This window comes from Phoenix dactylifera, chromosome 3, assembly GCF_009389715.1.
Source record: "Phoenix dactylifera cultivar Barhee BC4 chromosome 3, palm_55x_up_171113_PBpolish2nd_filt_p, whole genome shotgun sequence".
Lineage (NCBI taxonomy): Eukaryota > Viridiplantae > Streptophyta > Magnoliopsida > Arecales > Arecaceae > Phoenix > Phoenix dactylifera.
In genome coordinates this window covers 23,991,685-24,017,681 of record NC_052394.1, presented here as the reverse complement: position 1 = coordinate 24,017,681, position 25,997 = coordinate 23,991,685, and the positions used below count along the sequence as shown (strand labels likewise).

At 37.8% G+C, this 25,997-nt stretch overlaps 1 protein-coding gene across 2 annotated transcripts; it reads left to right on the top strand.

The window, feature by feature from the left end:
- Positions 1 to 1,315: 1,315 nt before the first annotated feature.
- On the top strand, positions 1,316 to 25,038 carry LOC103704067. Of its 2 annotated transcripts, XR_603551.4 has the most exons (27): positions 1,316 to 1,829; positions 2,011 to 2,070; positions 2,148 to 2,240; positions 4,462 to 4,690; positions 6,497 to 6,603; positions 6,818 to 6,877; positions 8,246 to 8,346; positions 8,880 to 8,974; positions 9,244 to 9,264; positions 10,324 to 10,419; positions 10,500 to 10,620; positions 10,719 to 10,901; positions 11,036 to 11,232; positions 13,638 to 13,909; positions 15,525 to 15,626; positions 16,642 to 16,818; positions 16,926 to 17,114; positions 17,410 to 17,651; positions 17,741 to 17,887; positions 20,736 to 20,949; positions 21,639 to 21,770; positions 21,856 to 21,999; positions 23,723 to 23,809; positions 23,895 to 24,071; positions 24,289 to 24,348; positions 24,461 to 24,719; positions 24,807 to 25,038. XR_603551.4 is itself a non-coding variant. In XM_008787215.4 (26 exons), the coding sequence occupies exons 1-26, from the start codon at positions 1,596 to 1,598 to the stop codon at positions 24,533 to 24,535; spliced, it is 3,615 nt and encodes a 1,204-aa protein (XP_008785437.2). In that variant the 5' UTR covers positions 1,316 to 1,595; the 3' UTR covers positions 24,536 to 25,038. The 2 variants fall into 2 exon arrangements, 1 of the variants encoding a protein (XP_008785437.2); XM_008787215.4 differs by having other exon boundaries at positions 24,461 to 25,038.
- The last annotated feature ends 959 nt before the right edge of the window (positions 25,039 to 25,997 follow it).

The window sequence follows — 25,997 nt, the reverse complement described above, 5'->3', positions numbered from 1 at the left end:
ATTAAAGAAGCATTAAAGAGGTATTAAAAACCTAATTTTTATTAAGGGCATAATAGGAATTATATATAACTTTCTTAGGAAAGTGGATGGCCAACCAAACATAAGTACCTTGGAAATTTGTCACTTTCCCATGGTCAACCAAACATGCCAAAAGTACTTTCTTAGGCATCCTCTTCCTAGGAATTTGTTTCCCAGGAATCATATTCCTAGGAAGGAAAATGCTTCCCGCGAACCAAACGAGCCCTAAAGGATAGTATGTTTGGAGTTCCATGCACACCATATTCCAACGTATTGAAAATATTTTATCTAAAAATAGCTATATTTTTATTTTATAAAAATATTATAAAAAAATAATCTACTAATTTTTTTTTTGAAAATTAAAAAGAGTTTGTCTGAATTAAGGCATGTGATATGCACTACTCTAAGAACATGATTCGTTCTCTATGTGCACGTTTGCGGCAGTCTCGTCTTTAAGATATAATAACTCGGCTTAATCCGATTTTCTACTAACGAGCACGATTGTTGGAGAGACTTGATCCGACAGTCTCCTCTAGTTGTCCAGATGAAAAAAATTAAAAAATGTTCGGAAGAAGAGAAAAAAAGAATAAGGAAAGTCTAAATGAAAAATGAAAAACTTTAAAAAAAATGGAAGAAAAAAAAAAGGGAGAGAAGAATTCTCTGTGTCACATCAAGAAATAGAGTAGTATTATGGATTGAGTTATTCAAAATACTGTATCCAGAGTCTATTTATATACTCTGTTTAGTGATGCAGTGTTTCCGAATATGCGATGTTTCAAAAATATCGCGACTGAAGAAAAAAAAAGAGTTTTAAAATATTTAAATCATCTAACATTTAGAAAAGAAAGCCGGTATATTTATTTTTTAAAATTATTTTTTTTTCTAAATTAAAACTCCAACTAACCAGCTAGCTAATCCGATGCGAGTTCAAGTAAAAATATAGTGTAATATAAATTTTATTTGATTTGACCTCTCGCATCTTGTAAGGGGCCAAGGGCTGATGCGCATGTATGTATGTTTTTTTTCTCTTTCCACAGGCGATAATTTAGGTCTGCCTCCCTTTGTATCAAAAATAAACTGACTTGTATGTAACAGAAGTATATGCAGGGGTTTATTAGTGAGCCTCGAAGCAATGTCGGAAAGCTGTAGCGTCTTTTTTCATATAAGCCCTTGTCCAATGTGCGTGACAATATAGTAGATATGCAGTCTACAAGGGCCTATTAAGTGTATAGCGCTTGGTCTGGTCTCGGTCGGCGATTGGGTAGCCGACTTTTTATGTATAAACCCCTGCAGATCAGGCATTCCAGTGGAGCACAGAGATCGGCGAGTCCGGTGTCGCAGGAGTTGGCGGTTGGCTGGCAATCGACTCGGCGATACTCTCACGCTACCGGCTTTAGAAACTAGTCAAAACACCGATGCTCTCGGACCACCGTCCTCCGGCCTCTCTCAAGTCCCAACTCTCGATCTTTGTTCCTGGGAACGCGTCCGAGATAAGCTGCTGGCGATCTTGAACCCTGGGTTCGCCGTTCGGGAGGAGGATCTCCAAACCCTAGCTCTCCCTCCGGCGCCCTCCGACCATGGCGTCTGGCCAGGACTCCGCCGGGACGACGCTTATGGATCTCATCACCTCCGATCCTTCGGCGGCGGCCGCCAATTCCTCCTCCACAGCCGCCCCCTCCACGCTCGGCAAGCCGGTGATCGCGGAAAAGAAGTCGAAAAGGGCCACCTTGATGCAGATCCAGAGCGACACCATCTCCGCGGCCAAGGCTCTCAACCCCATCAAGAGCTATCCACAGAAACAGAAGAAGAAGGTCGCTTCATTCCCCCCAATTTCCCTCGTCCTCCTTTGTTGATCTTTACCTGTCAGCAATTCCTTTCTTTTGTAAATCTTTAATGGAAGAATTGGGTTCCTCATCTTGATTTACTCATTTCCTTGTTACTTCTGCTCCGCAAGTGTCGGTCTAACAATTTAATGATGTTGATCCCGAGCAGCCGGTGTCGTATGCTCAGTTGGTGCGGAGCATTCATGAACTCGCTGCCACATCTGATCAGGTTTCCACTGCTACACTTCTTTAATCTGAATAGTTTTTAAGGTTTCTGGTCTAACTTATTCTCATCGTTCTGTTCAGAAAAGTTCCCAAAGGCAGTTAGTGCACCACGTGTTTCCCAAACTCGCAGTATATAATTCAGTTGATCCTTCTGTAGCTCCATCTCTTCTCATGGTATGCCTTTTGCTTCTTGAAGCGTTCTTGTAATTATTCTTCATCTAAGTAAGTCTAATCTATTAAATGAATGCATGAGCGAACATGCCTAAGAAGTTCTAGGAGGAAAAGAAAATAAGTTTATCTAATTACTATTAGCTATGATTGTTGTTTTTTTTTTTTGACTGTAGCATGTTTGCTGCATTACTGCAAAGATCTAGATGCACTGTTGCAGGGTGCAGTGCTAAAACACTTAAGATGATCTTATAATATTGCATCAGTGACACACTTAAGACCCTCTCATACTTGGATAGGATAAGAATTCATTTTTGAAGCCCCGAATAAAGATCATCAGTTGTTCCTCAAATGACCTCAAGTCTAAAGGTGGCCAGTTGGAGCTGAAATAACTTTTTGTCATATCAAATAGACAGTTGAAACATTGCAAAATCATGGAATATTACTGGATTAGCTTGAGGTTTGCAGGCATGCTTACACAAATTTTTATCAAATTTTAAATTACAAGATTCATAGCTCATTATTGTACAACAACCCTGGTTAGGACAGTGGTAGGAGTTTTTATTAAAATGTGCTAGGTGGAAAATCTAAAACTACTGATATGCATGACATGCATGCGGGACTTATACTTTTCCAAGTAATTTGCGTACCACTATGCATGATTTGGTCATATGCATTTCAATATTAAGAGAATGAAATGTATATTGCTTTCCGTCGCTCTACCTATACAAGCAACGATTGAACAAGTTTTTCAAGAAGAATATAGTCAGCTAGTTGAGTTAGGAAGAGTGGTCATTCAAAAATCCATTTTCTTCTACGATACAACTAAGGTTCGTATCATTGAGTTTCAGAATCTTCGTTAGCATGTCAAATAGGAGAAGATCCTTTGCTAGATGGATGATCAGTTGACATCTATCAACAATGATGATGTCTATGACTCCTACACTACAAAAAAATGCAGTGGCTTTGGGCATTCAGAAGCTCTTTAAGGATGAACTACAGATCAAGAGTCAGGAGAATGAAAAAACTAAAGTATCGCTTCATGAAGTGCTTATAATCAATGCTTCTCAATGTAAAGAGCATATGGTTAATGTTCCATCATACAAAGATACTGCAATGGAAGATCTGTTGATTCAGGATGCTGCAAATGTTGATCTATTAGGTATTTTGAAGGTAGAAGGTCACAATGATGAAGATTTGTATGAAGAGCACCTATGGAGAGATTGAGTCTCGATCCTAAAGGCAATGATGGAGATCAAGCAATATTAAGATCCATGTATGATTGATTTGTTGGATTCAATGAAGATTGTTATCAAAAGTATGATGCAGAGCTTGTTGATTGTCAAGCAGCGGACATCAGACCAACCAAAGAGTAGTGTGGTTGTGAGAAAATTTTATATGGGCCTTCATCATCAGATCTTGGAGATTTGATGGTGGATCGAGCTTATGAGTTACATCATGAAGATATCGAGGTCGAGATCTTGCGCAACGGAAGCAGCATATGGCGTATAAAGAAAGTATATTTCAATTTTTGTATTGTACGGAATTTTTTTTACGTAATTTTTAGACTTGGTTTTAGTGTCCTATTTTAAGTTAAATTGGTGTAAAAGAGTTATATTAATTATTATGTAGGGCTGACAAGTCATGAAATCATTAAAATTTGATTTTTGAATGTTTTTTAGGTATCTTTCTATATAGTGTGTTGTTTTTTTTTAGAAATATATTTTGGCAATTTGTTACTGGCCTATCAGGATTCTTAGTTTGCTTAAGTCTATAAAGGATCTATTAGGATTGAATGAAAATGTATTGTACATGATCTGTTTTAAATGAATGAAATGATTTCATTATGTCAGGTTTGGCCTTGCTTATCCTTCTCTCTTTCTATCTCCATTCTTTTCTCTATTTCTGGCTTCTTCTTCTTCTCCTTCTTCTTGTTCTCTTATTATTTCACTTTATTTCTTCCCTGCTTTCTACTATTCTGTCTTATGTTTTATGCTAGTCTTCTTCTTCACCAAATTGTTGGCATACAGATTGATTTTCTGTAGGTTATTAAATCAGATCAATGCTAGAATTAGCTTTAAACTGTTTTACCTCTTGCTATCTGACATTGCCTTTGATTTTTTAATTTTTACAGCATGGGTGATATGTAAGTTAAACAGATTAGTTTTTATATATTCATAGTGTCATAAAGCTATTTTGATTTCCATGCTGTTTTATACTTCTACAGCTCCATCAACAATGTGAGGATAGGACTATTCTGCGCTATATTTACTATTATTTGGCCAGAATTTTGTCAGATAGTGGTGCCCAAGGTTTAAGTCCAGGTGGTGGGATTCCCACACCAAACTGGGATGCACTTGCTGATATTGATGCTGTTGGAGGGGTCACAAGAGCTGATGTTATACCTCGAATTGTAGTGCAGCTTACTGCAGAGGCGTTGAATGCTGACACTGAAGGTATCTCCTTTCCGGCTTTCTTGACTTAGATTCATCATCATCTCTTCATTTTATGGTTAGAATCCTAGCAATTCCTTCTTTGAGTTATCATCCAGGTTTTATCATCCCTCATCACTTTTTAGTTAAGATCCAGTTGATCATGATTTTACCTTCCTATGAAGCCAATAAAATAACTGCAGCATTTGCTTATAGGCCATCTAGAACAATACAATCTTCAATGCTTTCTATGTTAGGGAATTTGAGGCACAACTTGGACTTTGGCCCTATCTTATAGTCTACAGGATCCTGGCACAGTTTCTTCGAGCAAGTAGCCTTCACTACTCAGTAGCAACTTTAGCAAAACACAAATCTTTGAATTTTTCAGTACAAATTTGCAAGGGATATTGGCTTTATAAGCTTATTTGAATTTTTCAAGCATCAAATATTTTGATGTTATTTTGATGCGACAAACTTCTATTTGTCCTGCCCTGGGCAGTTCTAGATCTTACCAAATGCCTTTAATTGTGAACAAAATGAGAAACTGGTCTTTCCATTCCTTTGTAACCATAACCTGATCCTTGGGGTGCCATTTTGGGTTTGCTACTAAATAACAATTAGGAGTGAATTTGTTCCCATGGGTAATAACTGTGAAAACTCTTGGTGGCATTGTTTTGAGCATGGATGAAAAACTATATTTTTAATGTCAACATGTCTTTGCTTCTAATATAAATTGACATTCTGGATGCATGGGCACCAACATGATCTTTCTCGTGGTTGTAAAACAACACAGTTACAAAAGTGACCTTTTTTGTGCAGTTAAATACCAAATAAAAATTGTTGTAAGTTTACTCTTCCTTCATCTCCTATGAGGTGCCACAAAGGATTTATTCATTTTCTACTATCAATGTGGCTAAGTGGAATACAATATCTTACATTCTTACTTGTATTGATTTTTTTAAGACAGACCAGGCCCATGGTCGGCGGAACCATCCCGAGCCGTCCGGTTCGGGGCATCCCGAGCCGTACCGGCGGCAGACCGGGACGGTTCTGGCAACGAAAATGAGATTGACAACGGAGGGAAAGAAGGAGAAAGAAAAAGAGGAAAAGAGAGAGAGGGGGGAAGGGAGGGAGAGGGAGAGGAAGGAAGAGAGAGGCCGGGGAGCCGCGGAAGAGAGGCTCTGCCTCCGGTTTCCTATTTCATTTGAAACAGGAGCCCAAAGGGGGCCCTTTTTATTTTTGCGATCTTTAAGTAAAAGTCGGCAAACCCATTGCTGACTTTAAAATCGCAAAAATAAAAGCACCCCCTCCCCCCGACCCCCTGTTTCGAATGAAATAGGAGACCGAAGGCGGAGCCCCTACTCCGTCTGCTCCGCGGCAGCTTGTCGGCCTCCGCCTCCTCTGCGTGGCGGCTCTCCAGCCTTCGGCTCCTCCGTGCAGTGGCTCTCCAGCCCTCTGCTAGCTCTCCGCCAGCCTCCCTCAACCTCTCCCTTCTCTTTCTTTTTTTCTCTCATGTTCTCCCTCTCCCCCGCCTCTTCTATTGCGTCGGTACAAGCTCGGCATGGGCCCGTACCGACCCGGGCCGCCAAGCAACCGGTCCGGGGTCCAGTACTGGTATAGCTGACACTGCTGATGCCTGTTTCTATCCCAAAGATGATAACTTGATACTTGTTTGTATTGGTACTGGTTGCTTGGTTATCAAGGATAATGCAAGAGAAATCAAATATATTTATGTTATCTACTATAACTACTATGTGCTTAATTCCTTGGGAACTATTTCTGCTTTCTCCATTTTTTGGGTAAATAACTCCACTTGTTGGTCTTTTGAAGTTCATGCACGAAGGCTTGCAGCTCTGAAGGCCCTTACTGCTGCTTCAGCAAGCAATTCTGAGATCTTGGGCAAGTTGTATGAAATTGTATTTGGCATTCTTGAGAAGGTTTGTCCTGTGCGACTACTCAGATTGCTTTTATAAGATGACTGCGAAGTCTGAAGCTTATGTGAAACAACTGTCCGTGTGTTAAGCTGCCTCTCCCACTTTTATGTTTTAAATGTTCATCATATCAGTCTCTCCATTGTTGTAAATTCTGTCTGTTTGTAGTGGATGGGGAAACTTTTGTTTGGCTCAATTTTCACCCTTCAGTAATCTTCAGGTTGCAGATGCAAAAGGGAAGCAGAGGAAGGGCATTTTTAGCAAAGGTGGTGATAAGGAGGTCAGATATTAACTTATAGTGTATATATATAGTTTTGATAGTTGAATTGAAGCTGCATTCGTGGAAGAGTAATATTCTGCTTATATATTTTACAATACATGCCTGTAAAATTAGTTAATTCTTGATTTTTAGTGGTCTAGTAAGCTTACCTATATGATCCCATAATTACTCGACCTTTGTTCCATGAACCACATTATACTTTCTAAAAACTCACTCGCTTAACTGTACAAATAGCAATCGGGTCCCCCCTTCCCCAATAAAAGAAAAACAAAGACTTTTAAATCACGTCTCATATGTTTGTTGCCTTTGTGCATATATTGCTTTTATATTTCTGCCAGCAATCAAGACAAGTGTTATGTTTTTATTCCATCAACTTCAGAATTGAAGGATAATTTGTTGTAGACATGTACAATGAAGACTCTAAGGAGGCTCTAGTAAGGAGAGTTACTTAAGTTTGTATCGAAGATTATATTGAAGATTACAAGGAAAGGAGGAGAAGACCTATGGATGGAGATTGTGAGAAAGGATATAGAGAAACTTGGAATAACAGTAGAGGTGGCTATAAATAGGAATATATGGCGAATTAAGATTCATTAGGCCTACTGAGACAATTGAAAAAAGGCTGGATGGTTATGGTTAGTTTATTCATTTAGCTCCATTGTTTATTTTTCTAAAAAAAAGATGGTCATACAATTGCTAGTTGCTTTATACCTACAGTTATGTTATCTTCACAAGTGCGGATATTAGTGGATATGACTCTCAAGTGGAAAAGTATTGCTGATAGGCTCAACTTTTCACTTTAAAACTTAGTAATAGGAATCTTCCACCTAGGGTAATGCATCCACTTTAGAGTCTTCCTGGAAACTTGAACCAGCACCTATTTCCTACCAATTCCTTCAATTGTTTTTAAAATATTCAAACCCACGCCTCCTGCACCTGCTTCTAATTCTGGCGACTAATATTCAAAATAAACAGATAAATGCGGCTGTTGCATGCGAAGAATTGTTGGTACAAACTTTAGTTTAATCCTTTAGTAATTGCTTTTGAAGAGCAGTGTCCAAACTGATGACTAACCGGTCTCTCATAAATCTCTTATATCTGATCCCAGCGCTGTTCCAACTATTTTGGGTGGGCATTATTAGATTTTAAGTCGCCAAATATCCCTTTTTACAACTTCTAGTATGAGGAGATTCCCTACATTCAAGAATATCAAATTTGGATCCATTTCATTGTTTTGGACATGCGTAACACCAATCCACTGCCTTACTCTTCTGGGCCTGAGAGTGGAATTGGTCTTGTTATTTCTTATTTTTGGTGCAATCATTTTATTGATATATACGAATTGATATCTAGTTCCTATATTTGCAGTCTATTATTCGGAATAATTTGCAGTATGCGGCTTTAAGTGCTCTAAGAAGACTTCCTCTAGATCCTGGAAATCCAGCGTTCCTCCATCGAGCTGTACAGGGGTAAGTAGATCTATCATAATTTCCTGAGAGTTTATTGACAGCAGTGAGTTTGTATCTTCTTTGATTTCACCCTTCTGTGATTCAATCATGACCAGACAGGAAAATACTGTTGTTAGCAAGCTGTCAGCTATTGATGAGAAGGAACATTTCCTAAGAAATTTTGTTGATACTGACGAACATGTCATACATACATGCATGCATGCATGTGTCCATAAACTGAAGCTTTGACAAGTAGACTAAAGATACTATATGAAGAATCTGAAAAATATGCATAAAGTAAAGCTTGGACATAATGTAAAGGCTTGACAAGTAGAATTAAAAGATAGAATATGAAAAAAATGAAAAAAAAATGCTTAGCAAGAGAGTAGGAAAAACCTGTAAATATAGAATCCTTTTACAGCTTAACCTAAATGTCATGACTCATGATTAGATGTGCTGCATGTTGTAATGAAATTTCAACTCTAAGTTTGCTCGCAAATTTATTACTTGTCAATTTCTTGATTCATAATATCTTAAGCTTGATATGACTGCAGGGTTTCATTTGTCGACCCAGTTGCTGTAAGGCATGCACTGGCAATCATCTCAGATTTAGCTGCAAGAGATCCCTATTCTGTTGCTATGGCTTTAGGTTAGTCTTTTTTTTTTTTAACTTGACACTGTTATGAAATTGTTCTTCATGTCTCAAAAGTTCCAACATTTACATCTACATGTGTAATTGCATGCATGAGGGTCTATCGCTGTGTATCTTGGCAAAACTACACTCAATGTGAAAGGTTATGTCTGGACAAATAAATTATGAATGTCGGTGGTTTTAAGCATAGTATCCTTGTAAGTGCGCTGTATGATGTCCCTTTATTTGTTTAACTAATATTATACTTTTTTTTTTATATTTCCCAGGAAAGCTTGCACTACCTGGAGGTACATTTCCAAATCTTGTCTTGTCATTTCCAAATGCTCAAGTTTTCTTTGCTGGATTTGCATAGAAGTTTTATGCTATATTGCTTATTCTGTTCAGTTGTAACTTGTATATGATCATGCAGCTTCGCTATTTATAGTTGCCAAAGATATGCCTATGAATTAAGGTTTTAGATTCTTGGATTTAGAGCGTGTTTAACTCATGCTACAAACTGATGCATATAATATTCAGACTTCTTTCTGAAATTGAAAAAGGTCACTATTTAGATTTTAAAAATGAAAGAAAGAAGATAAGGTTCTAGACTTGGTAGAGAAGATGAGCTCTTTCAATTTAAGACTGTCAAGATGCCACTGTTATGACGTGGATGTACAAGTTATCATTATTGACACCAATGATTTTGCACATTAGAGTTTTCTATGTTTCTAAAAAAGGAGGCATTATAAAGATAAATGCAGGAAGACAAGTGGATTCCTAATCAGAGTGAACCAACGAAAGGGGTGGCACTAAACAGCTACTAGTCCACATAAATGAACTTGGTGTTGATATTCAGGACTTAATGTTGGAAGGTAGAAATATGGAGGAAGACTTCAACGAATAAGGGCTTGAAGATCAATATAACTAAAAAATATAGAAATCCAATTTTTGTAATAAAAAAATGAATATTCTGCCTAGTAAGAACTGATGGCTAAGAGATGCCATTTGGAAATACCAACCAAAATCATTACCTATGAAGCTTTGTCATATCTATCCGGGTTTGGCTTTATGAATCCAACATAGCCAATCATTTCTTTAAAGAGTACATTTATTCTAACTGCACACTTTTGCGACCGCTTTGGCAAAACTTTCACCCGTCTATATTGACATAATAATGCAATGACTTCTTCTACATTCTGGCCTAAACTCGCTACCTACTAGTTAGTGTCACTGGAAAGTTGTTATTGCCATATTAACTGGGAAAAAAAAGACTTTCCTGAGATTATGTCTTTCATATTTTCGCTGGTCATACATCTGCCATTTCCAGTTGATATATGCTAAGCAAAAGCAGGTGTTATATGAAGCAGGTGCATTGCAGGATGTTCTTCATTTGCATGATGTACTTGCTAGAGTTTCCCTTGCTAGACTGTGTCATACATTATCTAGAGCCCCTGCATTGAATGGTATGTGCGTTCAATTGTCTCGCCTCCAAATTGTCTCTCTTTTTATTTTTGCTTTTGTAATCTTTTTTTTTTTGGTGCAGAGAGGCCTGACATTACATCTCAATATAGTTCTCTCCTCTATCAACTTCTTCTGGATCCTAGTGACAGAGTGTGTTTTGAGGCAATACTGTGTGTTTTGGGAAAATTCGACAACACAGAAAGGTGTTTGCTTATTTTTTTGTAATAAATTGGATATTGATTATAGCATGGTAAGTTCAAGTGATGAAACAACTTTTTATACTTTGATTTCTCTGTTGTAGGACTGAAGAGCGAGCTGCCGGATGGATTCGATTAACAAGAGAAATTCTCAAGTTGCCTGAGGCTCCTTCAGTATCATCAAAGGGTAGTCAATTGAAAGATGCCCTTCCACCAAAACCAAGTAGCGAGAAACCTGCTTCTAAAGTGAGGCGTCCTCAACCTCTTATCAAACTAGTAATGAGAAGGTTTATGGAATTTTTTGCTTTATGTTATATCCTTTGCCGAAAATGCATCTCCAAGTTTTTGCTATTTGTTAAATGCAACAGCTCACTTTTTACTTGTTTTTTCTTTCCTTTCCTTTTTTTTTTCCATTTTAAAGATTGGAGAGCTCTTTCCGTAGTTTCTCTCGCCCTGTGCTTCATGCAGCTGCAAGAGTTGTTCTGGAAATTGGAAAAAGCAGGGCAGCAGCATATGCATTAGGTGTCCGTGACATTGATGAAGGATCCCAGGTTCATGGATATGCTGAAAATGTTGAATCCCTTGATTCAGATCCACATGATGGTTCACAATCTGAAGGTAGACTTTTAACAATTTTATTATATGCTCATATACCAATCCAAATAACACAGGTGGAATTCCTGTTCAACTTTTATTTATAAGGTTAACTGTGAAATTGAATTTCTTTGTGGTTTGTGAGTGGAAGAAATATTGGATCACTTTGGAAGATATAGACCTCTGATAAGGTCCCATGTTGGACTGAGCAGCTGCAGAACTTTTCTGTCTCTAATGTAGAATGGAAGAAGGTTGTTAAAGAACTGAAAATTACAGAGGAGATTGACACTCGTTTATAGGGACAAATCAGGGGTTGATTTTCTTGCTTTTTCACTTTCTCTTTTCCTTGTCATTGAAAGGTTGGGGTCAATAAACTAAGGTACTTCACAATAATGTTTTGTAGCCACCATGCAAGTTAATTCATCATATTGTACCTCGTGATAAAACTAGCAATTTGATGCTGACATCATGGTTATAAGGCTATCATGAGTTTGGGAAGGGGAAGTGAGTATCCTAGGCAATAAATATGGGAATGGGATAGTCCGGTGAAGTCAAGAATGAGGATTTTAAATAGGCATTAGGTAGCAAAAGTTGGAGAATCTACATCTCCAGGGAGCTATTGAAGGCTCTGACATAAGTGACAAATACTTGTTCCTAATGGTTCTTTGCATCCGAATGGGCTAGAACATTTATTGATTAACTTGTTCCAAGTATGACATTCCACACTGTTTCGAAATTTTAAAAAGGGCTTGTATTCTGGGTTATGTAGGAAATTAGAAGAATCTGTTGGCGCTTGATTTTCGGAGCTGTAGATATTGCTAATCTTCACAAGTTCCAAATTTTCATAAGTCTGCTTTAGTTTGCAATGTAAGGTTGGATTGCTAGAGTGGGTGAAGATAGAATGAGTAATGGGTTCCATCATGTTGTCAAACACCAAAATAACCAGAAGAGCTGGTGATTGGTGGCATTGTTAGCGGTGACAGTTGCAACACAAGGAATAATGATCAAAGAAATTGTATATAGATGAACATGTAACTAAAATAGCCAATAAAGGGTAGCATGCCACTTATAGGAGGCAGATATTGACAAGTAACTTGTCTAGGGTCTGTCTAGTTGTTTGAACATGGATTAGAATGTGAGATGAATATCTTGTTTTCTGACTATTTTTTAAGGCTAAACTCTTGTATTTGGTAGTATTTGGGGCTGACCTCAATGAGGATTCCTATTTCCTATGCTTCTTGAACCAACATTCTCAGTTTTCCTACTGGAATCTCTTGCATGTTGTCACCTTGTAGGTTAAGATCTACTTTGACAGGACTCTTCATCAAGCGGATGCCCGGTCAGGTTTTACCTTTCAGATTGCTATCATCTTGATCCTTCAAGTTGCTTTGGCTTATTCTCCCATGTGTTTCGTCCCTCAAGTAGAATACGGAGAAGCTAGAGAAACATATATGATGAAGGTGGAATCTCTGCATACCATTCCATTTGGGTTCAAGGGGTTTTCACTGCTGTGCTATTGGCCTTTCTTGCATTGTCAGAGCGGTCATGCTTGTGCTCCGTGCCACCCCTTTCTATTAGATAAATCAGTCAAAGAGGTCATGCTTGTGCTCGCTATCCATGAAGCCAAGTGGCTCGTTGATTAGTTCGCTGGTCTTGCTGTGCCGCTTAGGTCCATTAATTACCCTGCTTAGACATGGGACCTTGGTTGGGCAGACCTTGTTAATCAGAAGTCACCCTTGGGGCATCGGTATACTCTGAGTCATGAATAAAGCTTTTATTTCTTCCCTTGCATGCCCTTTTCTTTTCTTTTCTTTTCTTTTTTTAATTCACTTGCAAATCTAACTTCATTTTGGGTTGCTTTACATTTGCATATAAAAAATAGAAAACAGATGCCACGTAATCCTAGGTGCAATATACCATAAGCAAACGATTTCTGTGCTATCATGGGGTCAGCTTAAGGGGTCAAAGTAGGATCTACCAAAGTATGCAAAAATTTTATTGTCATCTCTCAACCAGATATCAACCATCTAGAGTGGTGAGGCTTTTGGACTGGAGAGTGCATGGCATGAAATGCATGAGCTGATCGGCAAGTGGGGACCCCTGCCTTCTTGATCACATGATCAAGCAATATTGTGAGGTTTGCCTAGGTTTGGAGGAAGTGTTAAAAACATACAGAAAATAGGACAGCTGATGGTCAAGAGTGTTAAGATGTTTACTTTTATGTTGTTACCTTTTCATATGTTGACAAAGATTTTGAAATGAAAATTTTTCAGGGAATAAGAATTACATCTTCTCATGGTGATAACATTCACAATATTGCTTTCTGTTGGCACTAGATTTTTCTATTTAGCATTTGGCAACATCTATTACATGAAAGTGGCTATTTTCTTTCAATTTAATGCAGATGTTGTTCTTTATTTTGTTTGCAGCCACTCGTAAGGCATCACCACTGTCAAATGGGGCAGGTCGTATAGATACAATTGCAGGTTTATTAGCTTCACTAATGGAGGTAGTGCGCACGTCTGTAGCATGTGAATGTGTCTATGTTCGAGGAATGGTAATAAAAGCTTTGATCTGGATGCAAAATCCACATGAGTCATTTGAAGAATTAAAATCCATCATTGCGTGTGAGCTGTCTGATCCTGCTTGGCCTTCAGCACTATTGAATGATATCTTACTTACTTTGCATGCTAGGTTCAAGGTACTTTTCACCCCCTGTAATCATTTATATTTGTTCTTTTATCTATGTGGACCGTTGGTGATTAAAAGGAGTTGATTGTTGTGATACCAGTCAAGTGCTTTGTTGTAACCTTTAAGTCACTAACCAATTGCAAAGAAAATTTTAGCTTGTTTCAGATCAGCATACTTTTAATGATGCATTTACTAATGTCTTTTCTTATGTTGTATCTGTTTACATTTTCAAGCATTGCATTGAAAAAGTATTTTGCTGCGCTCAGTGTATGCATGTTGTTATCTGATATAATAATCACATAAAATTAACCAACTATAATTATAAGATATCAGATAACCTCTTACATTTTGATTCCTAGCTTATTATTGTTTCTGGTTATTTACTATATGTTGCATAAGTGTTCCAATTTTAGTTATTTTAGTGAGCTCCAGAATATGTAAAAGATTGAAAATTTGTTGTATTAGACACTATTAGGGGTGGCAATATGCTGTGTTCAGTTGTCAAATTCAGATCAAGTCAAAAAACTCTTAACCCATACCCAGACATTTATAATAGGGTTCAAAAGAGTAAATTCATTTATCCTATATAGATCCATACCCAACCCGTCAACCCAATTAGAGTTTCACTTTTCAATAATACATCTTAGTAATTGAAGAAATGATCAAAAAATAGAGAATTTAAGTTTGAAAATTCAGATAAAATGAGAAAAATTAAAGTGGAGAAGAAAACATGATAAACCCTAAAAACAGTGTTCCCTCCACTTTTCCCTTCAGTATATTTTTTACATCCCCTTAGTCATTAATTCTTCAACCTTCCTAATAATCTGAACCAATTCTTGACCCGGCCAGTGTCTAGCACGCAGTTACCACTATCGTGGGAGTAAGGAAATGGATTTTAAGCAAGGTTCCAATCCCAATCCTATTATTAAAAACTATGGAACCCATTCATTTCGTGGGGTTTTGGGCTGGTTGGCAGGTTCAGCCAGAAATTGCCACCTGTAGATACCAGCCGCTGATATTTTAAATATGCTGGCGGTTCTTGGTTGCATGAAGAAGTTTACTCTATATTGCAGTCTTGCATTTTTTTTTTAAAAAAAGAAAGGACTTCAGCAATATACTTCGCGCAGACATAAGACCTCTATGCTGGCGAGGTTCTGATTTAAATTTGAGACCACATAATGCTCATTCAAATTTTCTTAGAAATTGAAAATAGTTTCAGGTACTTGGTAATTCTACAATTAAATGAGCATCTCTCTCTTTATTACTGCTATCGAACTCAAACAGTTACCTTATCACTGCACCCCCTCTGTAAAGTATGATAAATGTTCAGATAAACATGCCATAGCAGCTTATAAGCGGGAGAAAGTGACATTTCAGCAGATGAAAGTATTGGTCTAAACTTCCTGCAAGTTTTTGCGCTTAATATTTTGGGAGAACTGGTTTCACCGCATGACATCAACTTATATTTCACCTTTTCTAATCTTTCTTATGCTTTTTCCCTTTTGAATAATTTTCCATGTGCAAGACCATTTTGTTTCTAGATGGCTAGACTTCAGTCTCTGATGTTTCTCTTTTACATTGTTCTGTATGACATAATAGTGTCTCTTTCATGTTGGACATACCAGGCAACTCCCGATATGGCAGTCACGCTACTTGAAATTGCAAGAATATTTGCCACTAAAGTCCCTGGAAAGATTGATGCCGATGTGTTGCAACTGCTTTGGAAAGTAAGTTCATACTTTGGAATCTCTAAATTTTGTCCAGGGTAAACTATGTTGCTTTTTACTTGCATTTCATGGATGAGTATCTCAATAAAAGTAAATCAATTACCCCAAATTTCTGCTATATCCTCCAAAAAGTGCCTTCAAATTGCTTCTTACTATCTCCATCAAAATTTCTTTCATTTCACAGCTTTTTATTTCCATTCCTCATGCCTGAGCTGTCTTTGTTTCATAATCCATATGATGCTGACTGAAAATACTTAAGAAAAAGTTGCAAAAGGGATACGAGCAAGGTTCGCCGTCTTGGTACCAGTGCCACACTAGTACTGAGTGTCGGTACGCCACCCATACCGAGTACCGGTACCAAACCGGTTTGGTACGGTACGCCCTGTACCGTTCGGTTTGGGCTGGTACGGCGTACTATGGATAGGAGAATATGAAATCTTGTTCGATGAAGGTTTAATATTCAACATTAATTGGATAATTTTATGGAAGTGGATTTATCCATAATTCTCTATAACTTGTGGTTTATTTGTGAAGCATGCCAATATCAATCATGGTAAAGGGAGCAAAATCTATTACTTCTATCTGAAATACTTTTGATAGCTTATAGAATTATGCAGAGATGGTGCTTATTTACAACTTGCCACTGTCGGCATGATTATCACAATGTATTAGCAAGTGATTTTGCTTATCATTTAAATGTTAATTTGTACACTAATCTAATGCATCCTTTCACAGCCTTTTGTGCTTTGTATTTCTGTTGAATGATCTTGATTGTTTAGGTGTAATCTTATATTCTTATAATGGACTTCCCAGTGAAGTTTGAGAAGGTAGTATTGCAAAAATTTCTTTCCTGAATTTCTTGTCCATCCTCCTTTCTCCATATTTATGTTATGTGTCCCCTCTCTTTGTGAACATGTAATCTTGTGTTATTTATTTTCCTAATATGATGATGGGATTAAACAAATATGCAGAATATGTTGCATTCACCTAATTATTTCTTTACGTTTTTTTCCAGACATGCCTTGTTGGAGCTGGACCAGATGGGAAGCATACAGCCTTGGAAGCAGTCACAATAGTTCTTGATTTACCACCTCCCCAGCCTGAGTCAACATCAGGACTTACATCTGTTGATAGCATATCTGCAGCCGATCCAAAGTCAGCTCTGGCATTGCAGAGATTAGTGCAGGCTGCAGTAAGGAATTTTGTCTTTTTTGTGGATTGTCACGAATTCAGGACTGAATTTGTACAAATATTTAACTGCAAATAGTATTCATGTTTAGTTGCTAATGTTCTGCACAGGTATGGTTTCTTGGTGAAAATGCAAACTATGCTGCATCTGAATATGCTTGGGAATCTGCAACACCTCCTGGCACTGCACTGATGATGTTGGACGCTGATAAAATGGTGGCTGCTGCCAGTTCGCGAAATCCTACTCTTGCTGGTGCATTGACTAGGCTTCAAAGGTGTGCTTTCAGTGGCAGCTGGGAGGTGCGTATTTCTTACAAATTTCTATATATAGTAAGGTTCACTACCGATTCATACTGCCCCATACTGGGTGTACTATACCATATGAGTATTGAACCGAAACTTGGTATGAGGGTGTAGTGAGACTTGGCACACCAAACCGACCCCCGTACTGGGCATACCAACATTGTGCCAGCATGGTATTGGTATGGGGTCCCATATCGAGATGACGACCTTTGATCTATTTATTTTTGAGTCCTCATTTATTGGTAGCTAGATGATAGTATGTTTTTCTCTGATTTTAAGATTATCTGCTCAGGTTCGAATAGTTGCTGTTCAAGCCCTAATTACTATAGCAGTCAGATCAGGGGAGCCTTACAGGCTACAGATATATGAATTTTTACATGCTTTAGCTCTAGGCGGTGTGCAATCTCAGTTCTCAGAAATGCAACTTAGTAACGGGGAAGATCAAGGTGCCAGCGGTACGGGTCTTGGATCTTTAATTAGTCCTATGCTTAAGGTTCTTGATGAAATGTATAGAGCACAAGATGATCTTATTAGGTAAGTAGAGAAGCATCAAGTTCCTTTTCTGAATGTCAAATTTTATTTTTTATCTCGATATATGTTTTTCTTAATATGTTGCTGTGCAGAGATATGCGCAATCATGACAACAATAAGCAAGAATGGACAGATGAAGAACTCAAGAAACTATATGAGACTCATGAGAAACTCCTTGATTTAGTTTCATTGTTTTGTTTTGTTCCAAGAACAAAATACTTACCTTTGGGACCAACCAGGTAATGTTTCATTATTGATTGTTACAACTTACTACCATGAAGATTTAGAGCAGTTTTGGTACTTTGTTTTCATGAAAAAGAAAAGGAAATGTTACTTACATACATGACTTTGAGATGTCTTAAGTCTTATTCATGATTGGTCTTGTGCTGTGCTCTCACATGGAATACTCATTGTAGTGTCTATGATGCTGATCCTTGTTTTTTCATGTCAGATATCAAGTCCTGCCTTGAATTAGGCAAACTATTAACCTTAGAGAAGAGGTTTTGTGGTTCATATCTCATGTTAATATAGCAAAGCTGAAATTAGAAACATTTTTAATCAAATTTCATTATCTATATCTGGCTTATATGTTATCCAATAGAAGTTCCACAGTTTATTTAAAGTTCATTCGGTGCCATTTTTTCTAAAACTCGTTTACTTAGATATTGAGGTAATTTGCATGCTTAAGACACTTAGAATGATTTTGACATCCCTTCTTCTTCTTTTTTTGAAAGGAAGGGATGATCTGGAATCCACCCTAATTATTGAATGAATGATTTTGATATCATTTTCTTGAAGAGTATATCCCATTTGGGATAAGAGTCCTGCTGGTCTTCCAGGATGTTATGCACATAATGGATGGGAATACTCAGGTCCATTATATGACTATGTCCATGCAATTTTAAGACTTCCAACTGTAATCTCATCAAAGATACATGACCAATATTTTATAAACAAGTAATCGCATTGGCAGGTTATGGAATATTTTGGCTCAATTAAAATTTGATAGTATCAAAAATTATGAGAGAGGAAATATTTTGGGTATAAGAAAATCAAGATATTGTGCATCTGTATAAAAGAAACTTTTGATTAAGCAAGATAAGGTAACAAAATCAAGTGAAATATAAAATTTCTAAAAATTAGTTTGACATATAGTTCTCTCTTATGACTGATGATTCAGTAAAGAACTTTATATTGAGTCCATTATGAATGTAGTGCCTGAGTATTAAATCTTCCTGGTTAGACCGATTGCCAAGAGATAAACCAGCATCTGATCATTGTTGTTATCTTGAATCCATTATGCAGTAGAAAGAAGGGATAGACGAAGGAATATCTAGAATTAGAGATGAATGGATGAAGTGAACATTGGTGTTGGATGGAATGTTGGATGACAGAAAAGGTTCAAGGCTCTCGCTATCCAATACGAACATGACATGGATGAAGATGCGAGGGTGGATATTTGGTAAAAGTAAGGAGGGTGGGGAGGAAGAACTCATGGCATTTTTTATCTAAGGGTTAGAGAAGATAAGGCAAAAGAGTTGAATTAAAATGGGCAGAAATCATGGGGGGGATTTGGAAACCTAGTGGATAGCAATTTTTCCTAATAAGATTGACTAGTGAAGAAGGATTCATGAAGTCAACCTCAAACAACTGGAATAAGGCTTGACAATTATGGTTATAGACAAATGGAAATCACAATCCAATTACCATTACCTGCGCTGGAAGATATTTTGTTCTGATTGTTTTCCATGTCTTCAAGATACTATACTAGATGGTGAATGGATTGTGGAACAGATAATGGTGGTGCTATTTTCCTTTTGGGGTTCAAAAGAAATCCTCTGAAGATTTTGAGGCTGGTAATGTATAGATAAGAATGCAATGCAATGCAAGAGGTCTTGGAGCATGATTCTGATACTGTGTATTTGGTTAAGTGAACTGAAAACTTTGATCAATATCAGATAGCATTCTTTCAGAGCAAGTTAACCATCCTTGTTACCGAGTAACACGTGCCTCAGAGCAGTTTAGAATGTGATCAGCCATGGTACGGAATGTGTGTAGTATTGTATTTGTTTGTGACCTGGCTTGCTGCCCTTATAGGATTTTTTTTATGATCAAGATTCTTTTTGAATCTTTTGTTGTGCTTAGAATTTGAAAATTCGCATTCTTGAAATGCATGTGTGACAATGTTTGAACATAGCATCTCCTTCAAAGATCCATATTAACACCTCCAACCGTATAAGGATTATATGGTTTTGATTTTGCAACAAAGCTACCAAATTTTCATTCAACTCGAAGTATTCCCAGTTATTACAGTTTTATGCGGGTGATCTTACAATAACAATCTTTCTCATTCAGTCTTATGAATTTTGTTCTTGGATTTTGTTAGTTGTTAGCTTAACCTAAGGTACAGTTCCTCTAAGATTTGTAAAATAAATTGGGAAACATGCTTTGATCCTAGTTCTTGGAAATGTTGCTTATTTTCGTACATGTATATGGGGTTGGTTTGTCATACTCAGTTGGCCAACCGAGACTCCGGCTTGTGCACACCTTAAGGGCCTGTTTGGGAAGTTCCTGCTGGATCCTGTGGGATCAGCCCTACAAAGCATTAAAGCGGAAGAGGGGAGGGAGAGCATGGGGGTAGCTGGAGTCAACCCCTGCAGGATCAAGAAAAAGGACCTCTCAAGGTCTTTTTTAATTCCATGGGGATTGGGCCCTGCCTATTGCTCCCACCCCCAGGCTCTCTTCAGGATGATCCCACTGGATCCTGCGGGAACTTCCCAAACAAGAACTTAAATGGCAAAAATTACTAATTCCACAGGCTTATGCTTCCAATGTGGTGGTCTTTTGGTTATTCAGAAGAATAATAAGTTACTCTAATATATCTTATGGTGTGGAGCAAGTTTTTGTCTTAACCAAAATTTCCAACAAGAGAAGCTGCGAATACATATTTGGTGTTCTTGGATGTGAGTTCATAAGTTTTAGATGGCTAGCTTAATTCATGTGCCTTTCCATGCATACTCCCATGGCCTGTATGTTTATTTTACTTATTTTGATCTCACTCAATGTTTTCGTGGACTTTGATGACAGTGCTAAACTCATTGAGATCTACTGTAGCCGACATAACATCAGTGCATCAACCGGTCTGAAGGATCCTGCTGTTGCTATGGGGATATCTGACCTGGTATATGTATCTAAAGAAACGCCTAAGGAGGCTGAGACCATTGATCCTGATTTAGCAATGGCCTGGGTTACAGGTTTAGAAGATAGTGCATGGGGAAGCAATGTACCGGCAATGGAAAAGGTGAGATAATTTACCTATTTACTTTCAAGTTTTTTATGATGTTGATTTTGCATGATTTCTAATACAAAATATGGATAAACTGGATTAGCTACTTCAGTATGAGTACTGAAAAAAATATTCATGCTTATTAATTTTTTTATACTATAACAACTAGTCTATTTTACTAAGGATGCATTTGTATACCTGCTGCTGGGTATGAGTGAACCTCAGTTGCAGCAGGTGGCCCTTTTTCTAGTGTTTGGATTATTGTAGGTTGACCAAAATCCTGTAAGTCAGACTCATTTGGGGGCTCTTTTATAGTATTGTATTACGGTCAAATTTGCTGTAAGCCAAACTACTGCAATTGGAAAAAGCTTTAAAGGTGTCGGGTTTAAATCCCAATAAGGACAATGGTTGGTGGAGACATAATTAATACTACTTTAATAGTACAATCAAATATGGATACAGCTTATAGGCAAACAAACTTGAGATTTTATTTTAGTGCAACTACAAACTCACTGAACCAAACAGTAGAAATGTAGTTGCGAATGCAGCAGCAACAACCACATGTAACCCCAACTACATGCATTTCCCAACTAAAGGTATCCAAACACACCATAAGCTGCTTGCATTTTTCCATATCCTGTTGTGATAGGTATTTGTTGTATAGACTATCAACAAGTTATATGCTATTGATACTATCATTGTAGGTGAATGAGTTTCTTACTGGTGCTGGGACTGATGCTCCTGATGTGGAGGAGGAGGAAAACATAACCTCCCGGCCATCTGTCACTTATGAAGACATGTGGGCTAAGACGATTCTAGAAACTTATGAAGCAGAGGTACAAATTGCCTGGTCCTTTCAAGTATTGGTCACTGATCAGCATTCTTGAAATAAAAGTTTAATGGTTAACCTGTTGGTTTCAGGAAGATGATGCAAGATCATCCGGGACATCCTCTCCTGAGTCAACCGGTTCTGTTGAGAGTTCCATATCTTCCCATTTTGGTGGCATGAGCTATCCTTCCTTGTTCAGTTCACGTCCATCAGGCTATGGAGTTTCACAGCACTTGGTAATCAGTCCTGAAATTCATGTGAATACATCTTTCTTTTCAGTTTAGATTCTGTTGTATTGGATGAATGTAGCTCTTACTTTTCGATCTTGTCTTGGACTAACGCCTACACTACTTTGGTTTACTAATAATCTTTGCATTTTAATAGGTTATTTGAGAAATGGATGTGCATAAGTACCTGCATGCTAACTCTATTACTTGATATCATTGCCTTTTCACCAACTGAAATATTTTATGACCATTTGAATTCTGAAGATACGAAATTCAAATGTGTAGTTCAACTATGAGGGTTTAGTTGCAGAAACCTTGCTGCAAGTGTTATACTTCAGGAACTTGCTCCTGCTTCTGGATGCTTCCAAACTACAAATATTAACATTATATACTTTACTCTGAGTTTATGTATCTAAGGTGTTGCATGTACTCCAAAAACTCGCTTCCAGATTTGGATCCTTCTAAGTTTCCTCCCTTCTTGCAGATGTATCTTGCTTTTAAAAATATTATGTACCCCATATTTTGCCTTTCTAAAAAGATGACATATCATTCTGTTCATGAAAACTATCCAGAAAGCTTTGTATTAAAAAATTTGTTATAATTTTTCCTTTAAATGCAGACATCTATTAAGACCCACGCATGCGTATCAATATATTTTAAGCCTCTCCTATGTCTTCATCTTTATTTATGGCCCTACCTCCAATTAGTTTTCTGCAGCATTTAGACCATGCTTTTTTAGAATGTAATGGTAATGTGTATGTCAAGCAAGAAACATATCAAGTACATAGATGGATGTCCCACCTTTTTTTATATTGATGATCAATTACTGCTCAACTTGTATGCATCTTCACATTTATGCATGCTAAAAATCAAGCTCAGTTAGACAAATGGTGTGAAATGCCAGGCTTGTGTTGGAACAATTTGCCCTTCGATACAGAGCAGAAGTATACAAATATGATGTGAATTTCGCCTTGATTCATTGAATTTAAACCATCTTGTGTATTAAAAAAAAAAGATACAAATAGTGAATTTTACTCGCATAACTTGTTATATTACTGTGTGAATCACATTCAGTTCTCTCTATGCCCCTACTGTGCTTGGTTCTGTAATCAATTATATTGTCACAGATGCATACGTAGATCATATGAAAATTTCTGAAGTTTTAAGATTAACCGGCAAGGTTATTATAATTATACCAATGAGGTTGTATATAATTATATGTTGTATTGGCAGCATAATATTCTAACTGTAGCCAACTGCCCATCTAGGATATGAGGGACTTAGGGACTTAGGGACATGATACAGGAATAATGCAAGAATTTTTTTCCAAAAAAACTCTTCATTGTTTTTTTCTTGATGCGAAAGTTCAAATTTCATCATAGTTAATCCTTGCTCGGTTGACCTATTTGCATCTTGTTAAACGTAGAACTAAACCTTGTCTAATCTACATGGCATCAAGCTTGTTTAAATGTAGAACTGAATCTTGTCTCATCTACATGGCATCAGCTTGGTTTGAAAATAGGCATGAACACCTAATTTTCAACCTTATATTTGCATAATGTGAGTACAAGCATTATGTCTTGCAGCTTGGGTAGCTTTGTGATATATAAATTCACTGCCACGTGAGATAAAGTGGATACTATTGTGGTAAAATATCAAGCACTTCAATGGAGACTTACCTCATAATTAAACAAAGAGAAATTTTAACCCATCTGAACTTAAATCCAATCAGGAGCAAAAGCCGGCAACCATGTCAAGTAGACTCAGCAACACTTCCTTTGGTGGTCCATCATCAGCTTATGAGGGTCTAGGATCTCCGGTTAGACCTACTTTCAAGTTTCAAGTTGTCTCTATCTTTTCATATCCAGTTGAATCGTCAAGTTATAAGTTTGCTCCATGTTCAGATCAGGGAAGAACCGCCATCATACTCAACATCTTCTCTACAGAGATTTGAATCCTTTGAGAATCCTTTAGCAGGGCATGAGGCTCAGACTTCTAGATCTCAGGACGGTGCAGATGGTTCTGAGAATCCACAGTTTGGGAAAGCACTATATGACTTCACTGCTGGTGGTGATGATGAGGTAAGTCCACATTTCGATGGGTAGATTCCTCCAAAATTTCCATCTCAGTTCTGCAGAAATGCGTGCTTCTTAGAGAAGATGCTTGGTAACCTCGATGCTCTGCTTTCTGCCTTCATGCAATAATTTTCTCTTGGTTTCTTATGTATATCTTGTAGTAGATTAAACACAATTTTCCTGAAAAAGATCGCAATTCTTAAACTGTATGTCACTTTTACAGTTAAGCTTGACTGCTGGCGAAGAGGTTGAGATTGATTATGAGGTTGATGGTTGGTACTACGTAAGTATATAAAAGTCATTTCGTTTTTCTGTGATATGATCTGACACCAAGAATGTAGTGGTCAAAACTAAAGATGGGATCTAAAGCTGGATCATGGTTGTTTTCGTCATAGGTGAGGAAAAAGCGGCCTGGGAGAGATGGGAAAATGGCTGGACTTGTTCCAGTTCTCTATGTCAGTTCATCTTGATGTCTATTAGCCTCTCTGCTGAAGCTGGTACCCTACTACTAGGATAAATTTGGAATCAGAAGTCCTGCATCATGGTTCTCATAGTCTGGCGTCTGTCCTGCTTTGCCTTTTCTTGGGTCTTATTGGTCAATCCATTGTAACAAGTCAACAGAAGATCATAGCTGCACTTTTATTCCTGTTGCCGGTGAGTTCCATATGATGTTTATTGCGGCACACTTGTAAATGAGTTTTTTTTTCTTTTTCATGGTGCCTTTTATTTTTTTTCCCTTAGTGCCCCCATCCCAATGGTCTTTGCTGGATTAGTTCATACCGCTCAGGAGGGGTGCTTCTTCTGAACCTATGATAATTGCAGACGCTTTTTTTTCCACATTAGGGTTTGGCAAAGGTCTGTGTAAACCTTATTCTCAGATTAATCCTTCATGTAACCACCGCAAATCAAATGATTTTTGAACTACTTTTTTGGTACTCTCATTCATTAATTTTCCTGTCTGGAATTTCAGATATAGGGAATGATTGCATGCAATTGATTTTCCTTGAATTTTAAATTATGAGTCTATTCTCTCCCCCAGTCTTTTTTCTTTTCCATCTATCTATGCAGCCTGTTGTGGTGGACATTAGCACAAGGAGCTGAAGGGCGGTAGGGTCTCCAATCTCAGGATTGAAATTTTCTTTCTGGTTGAGATCAACCTTCGTACCTGTGAAGGTTGAATTGGGAGAGAGATAATTGTGCGGCATGGAGGTTTGATAGGAATTGTGTGAGGCAAGTAAAACAAAACTATTTTGGTTTCTAGTGTAATATTCCTAGCAGCATGCATTTAGAAATAATGCGTTTGGATGGTGTGAGGCAACTCTGATAAATCACCGGTAGAGTTGCTATCCCAGGAGGAGGAGGGCTGATTCATATCACCAAACTTTGTAACAAAGCCAAGTCCTACCGCAAGGGGCGCGTAACAATGGATGCAAGATATCGCTCGAGCTCCTGGAAAAGGCGTAGTTATCTTACATGATACCCTCGAAAAGAAACTTGCGCCACTCTTCAATGGGATAGCGTTACTAAGGCGGCACCTGCTTTTATGATTCACCATGGCAGCTGCTATGTCTGCGATGCTGGATCTGGCATTCGCCTTGCACATCTGAGACCATACTGTCGCCCATTGTAAAAATACTGGCTGCTACTTGCAATCAGCTACTCTTTGCATGCAGTTGCCGCCCATTGTAAAAATATAGAACATGCTGATCTGCATATCACTGCCGGAGCTTTAGCTACAATTCAGATTGGCTTTTTTTTTTCACTAAAAAAGAGAGGTAGGGGGGAGGAAGGGACAAGCCCACCCCCGCGTAGCAGCCCCCACTGGGCTTCCGCCCTGCCAGGAGAATGTTCGATGCGGGCATACAAGTTTTACTGATATCCTCCCCATCCAAGGGTGAGTACATTACACCTGGCACCACTAAAGCTACCAGC

Coding starts and splice junctions, on each gene's coding strand:
- LOC103704067 (XM_008787215.4), top strand. CDS start 1,596: ATGGCGTCTGGCCAGGACTCCGCCGGGACGACGCTTATGGATCTCATC. Junction 8,975..9,243: donor TTCTGTTGCTATGGCTTTAG/GTTAGTCTTTTT, acceptor TATATTTCCCAG/GAAAGCTTGCACTACCTGGA. Junction 16,819..16,925: donor AGAGATTAGTGCAGGCTGCA/GTAAGGAATTTT, acceptor TGTTCTGCACAG/GTATGGTTTCTTGGTGAAAA.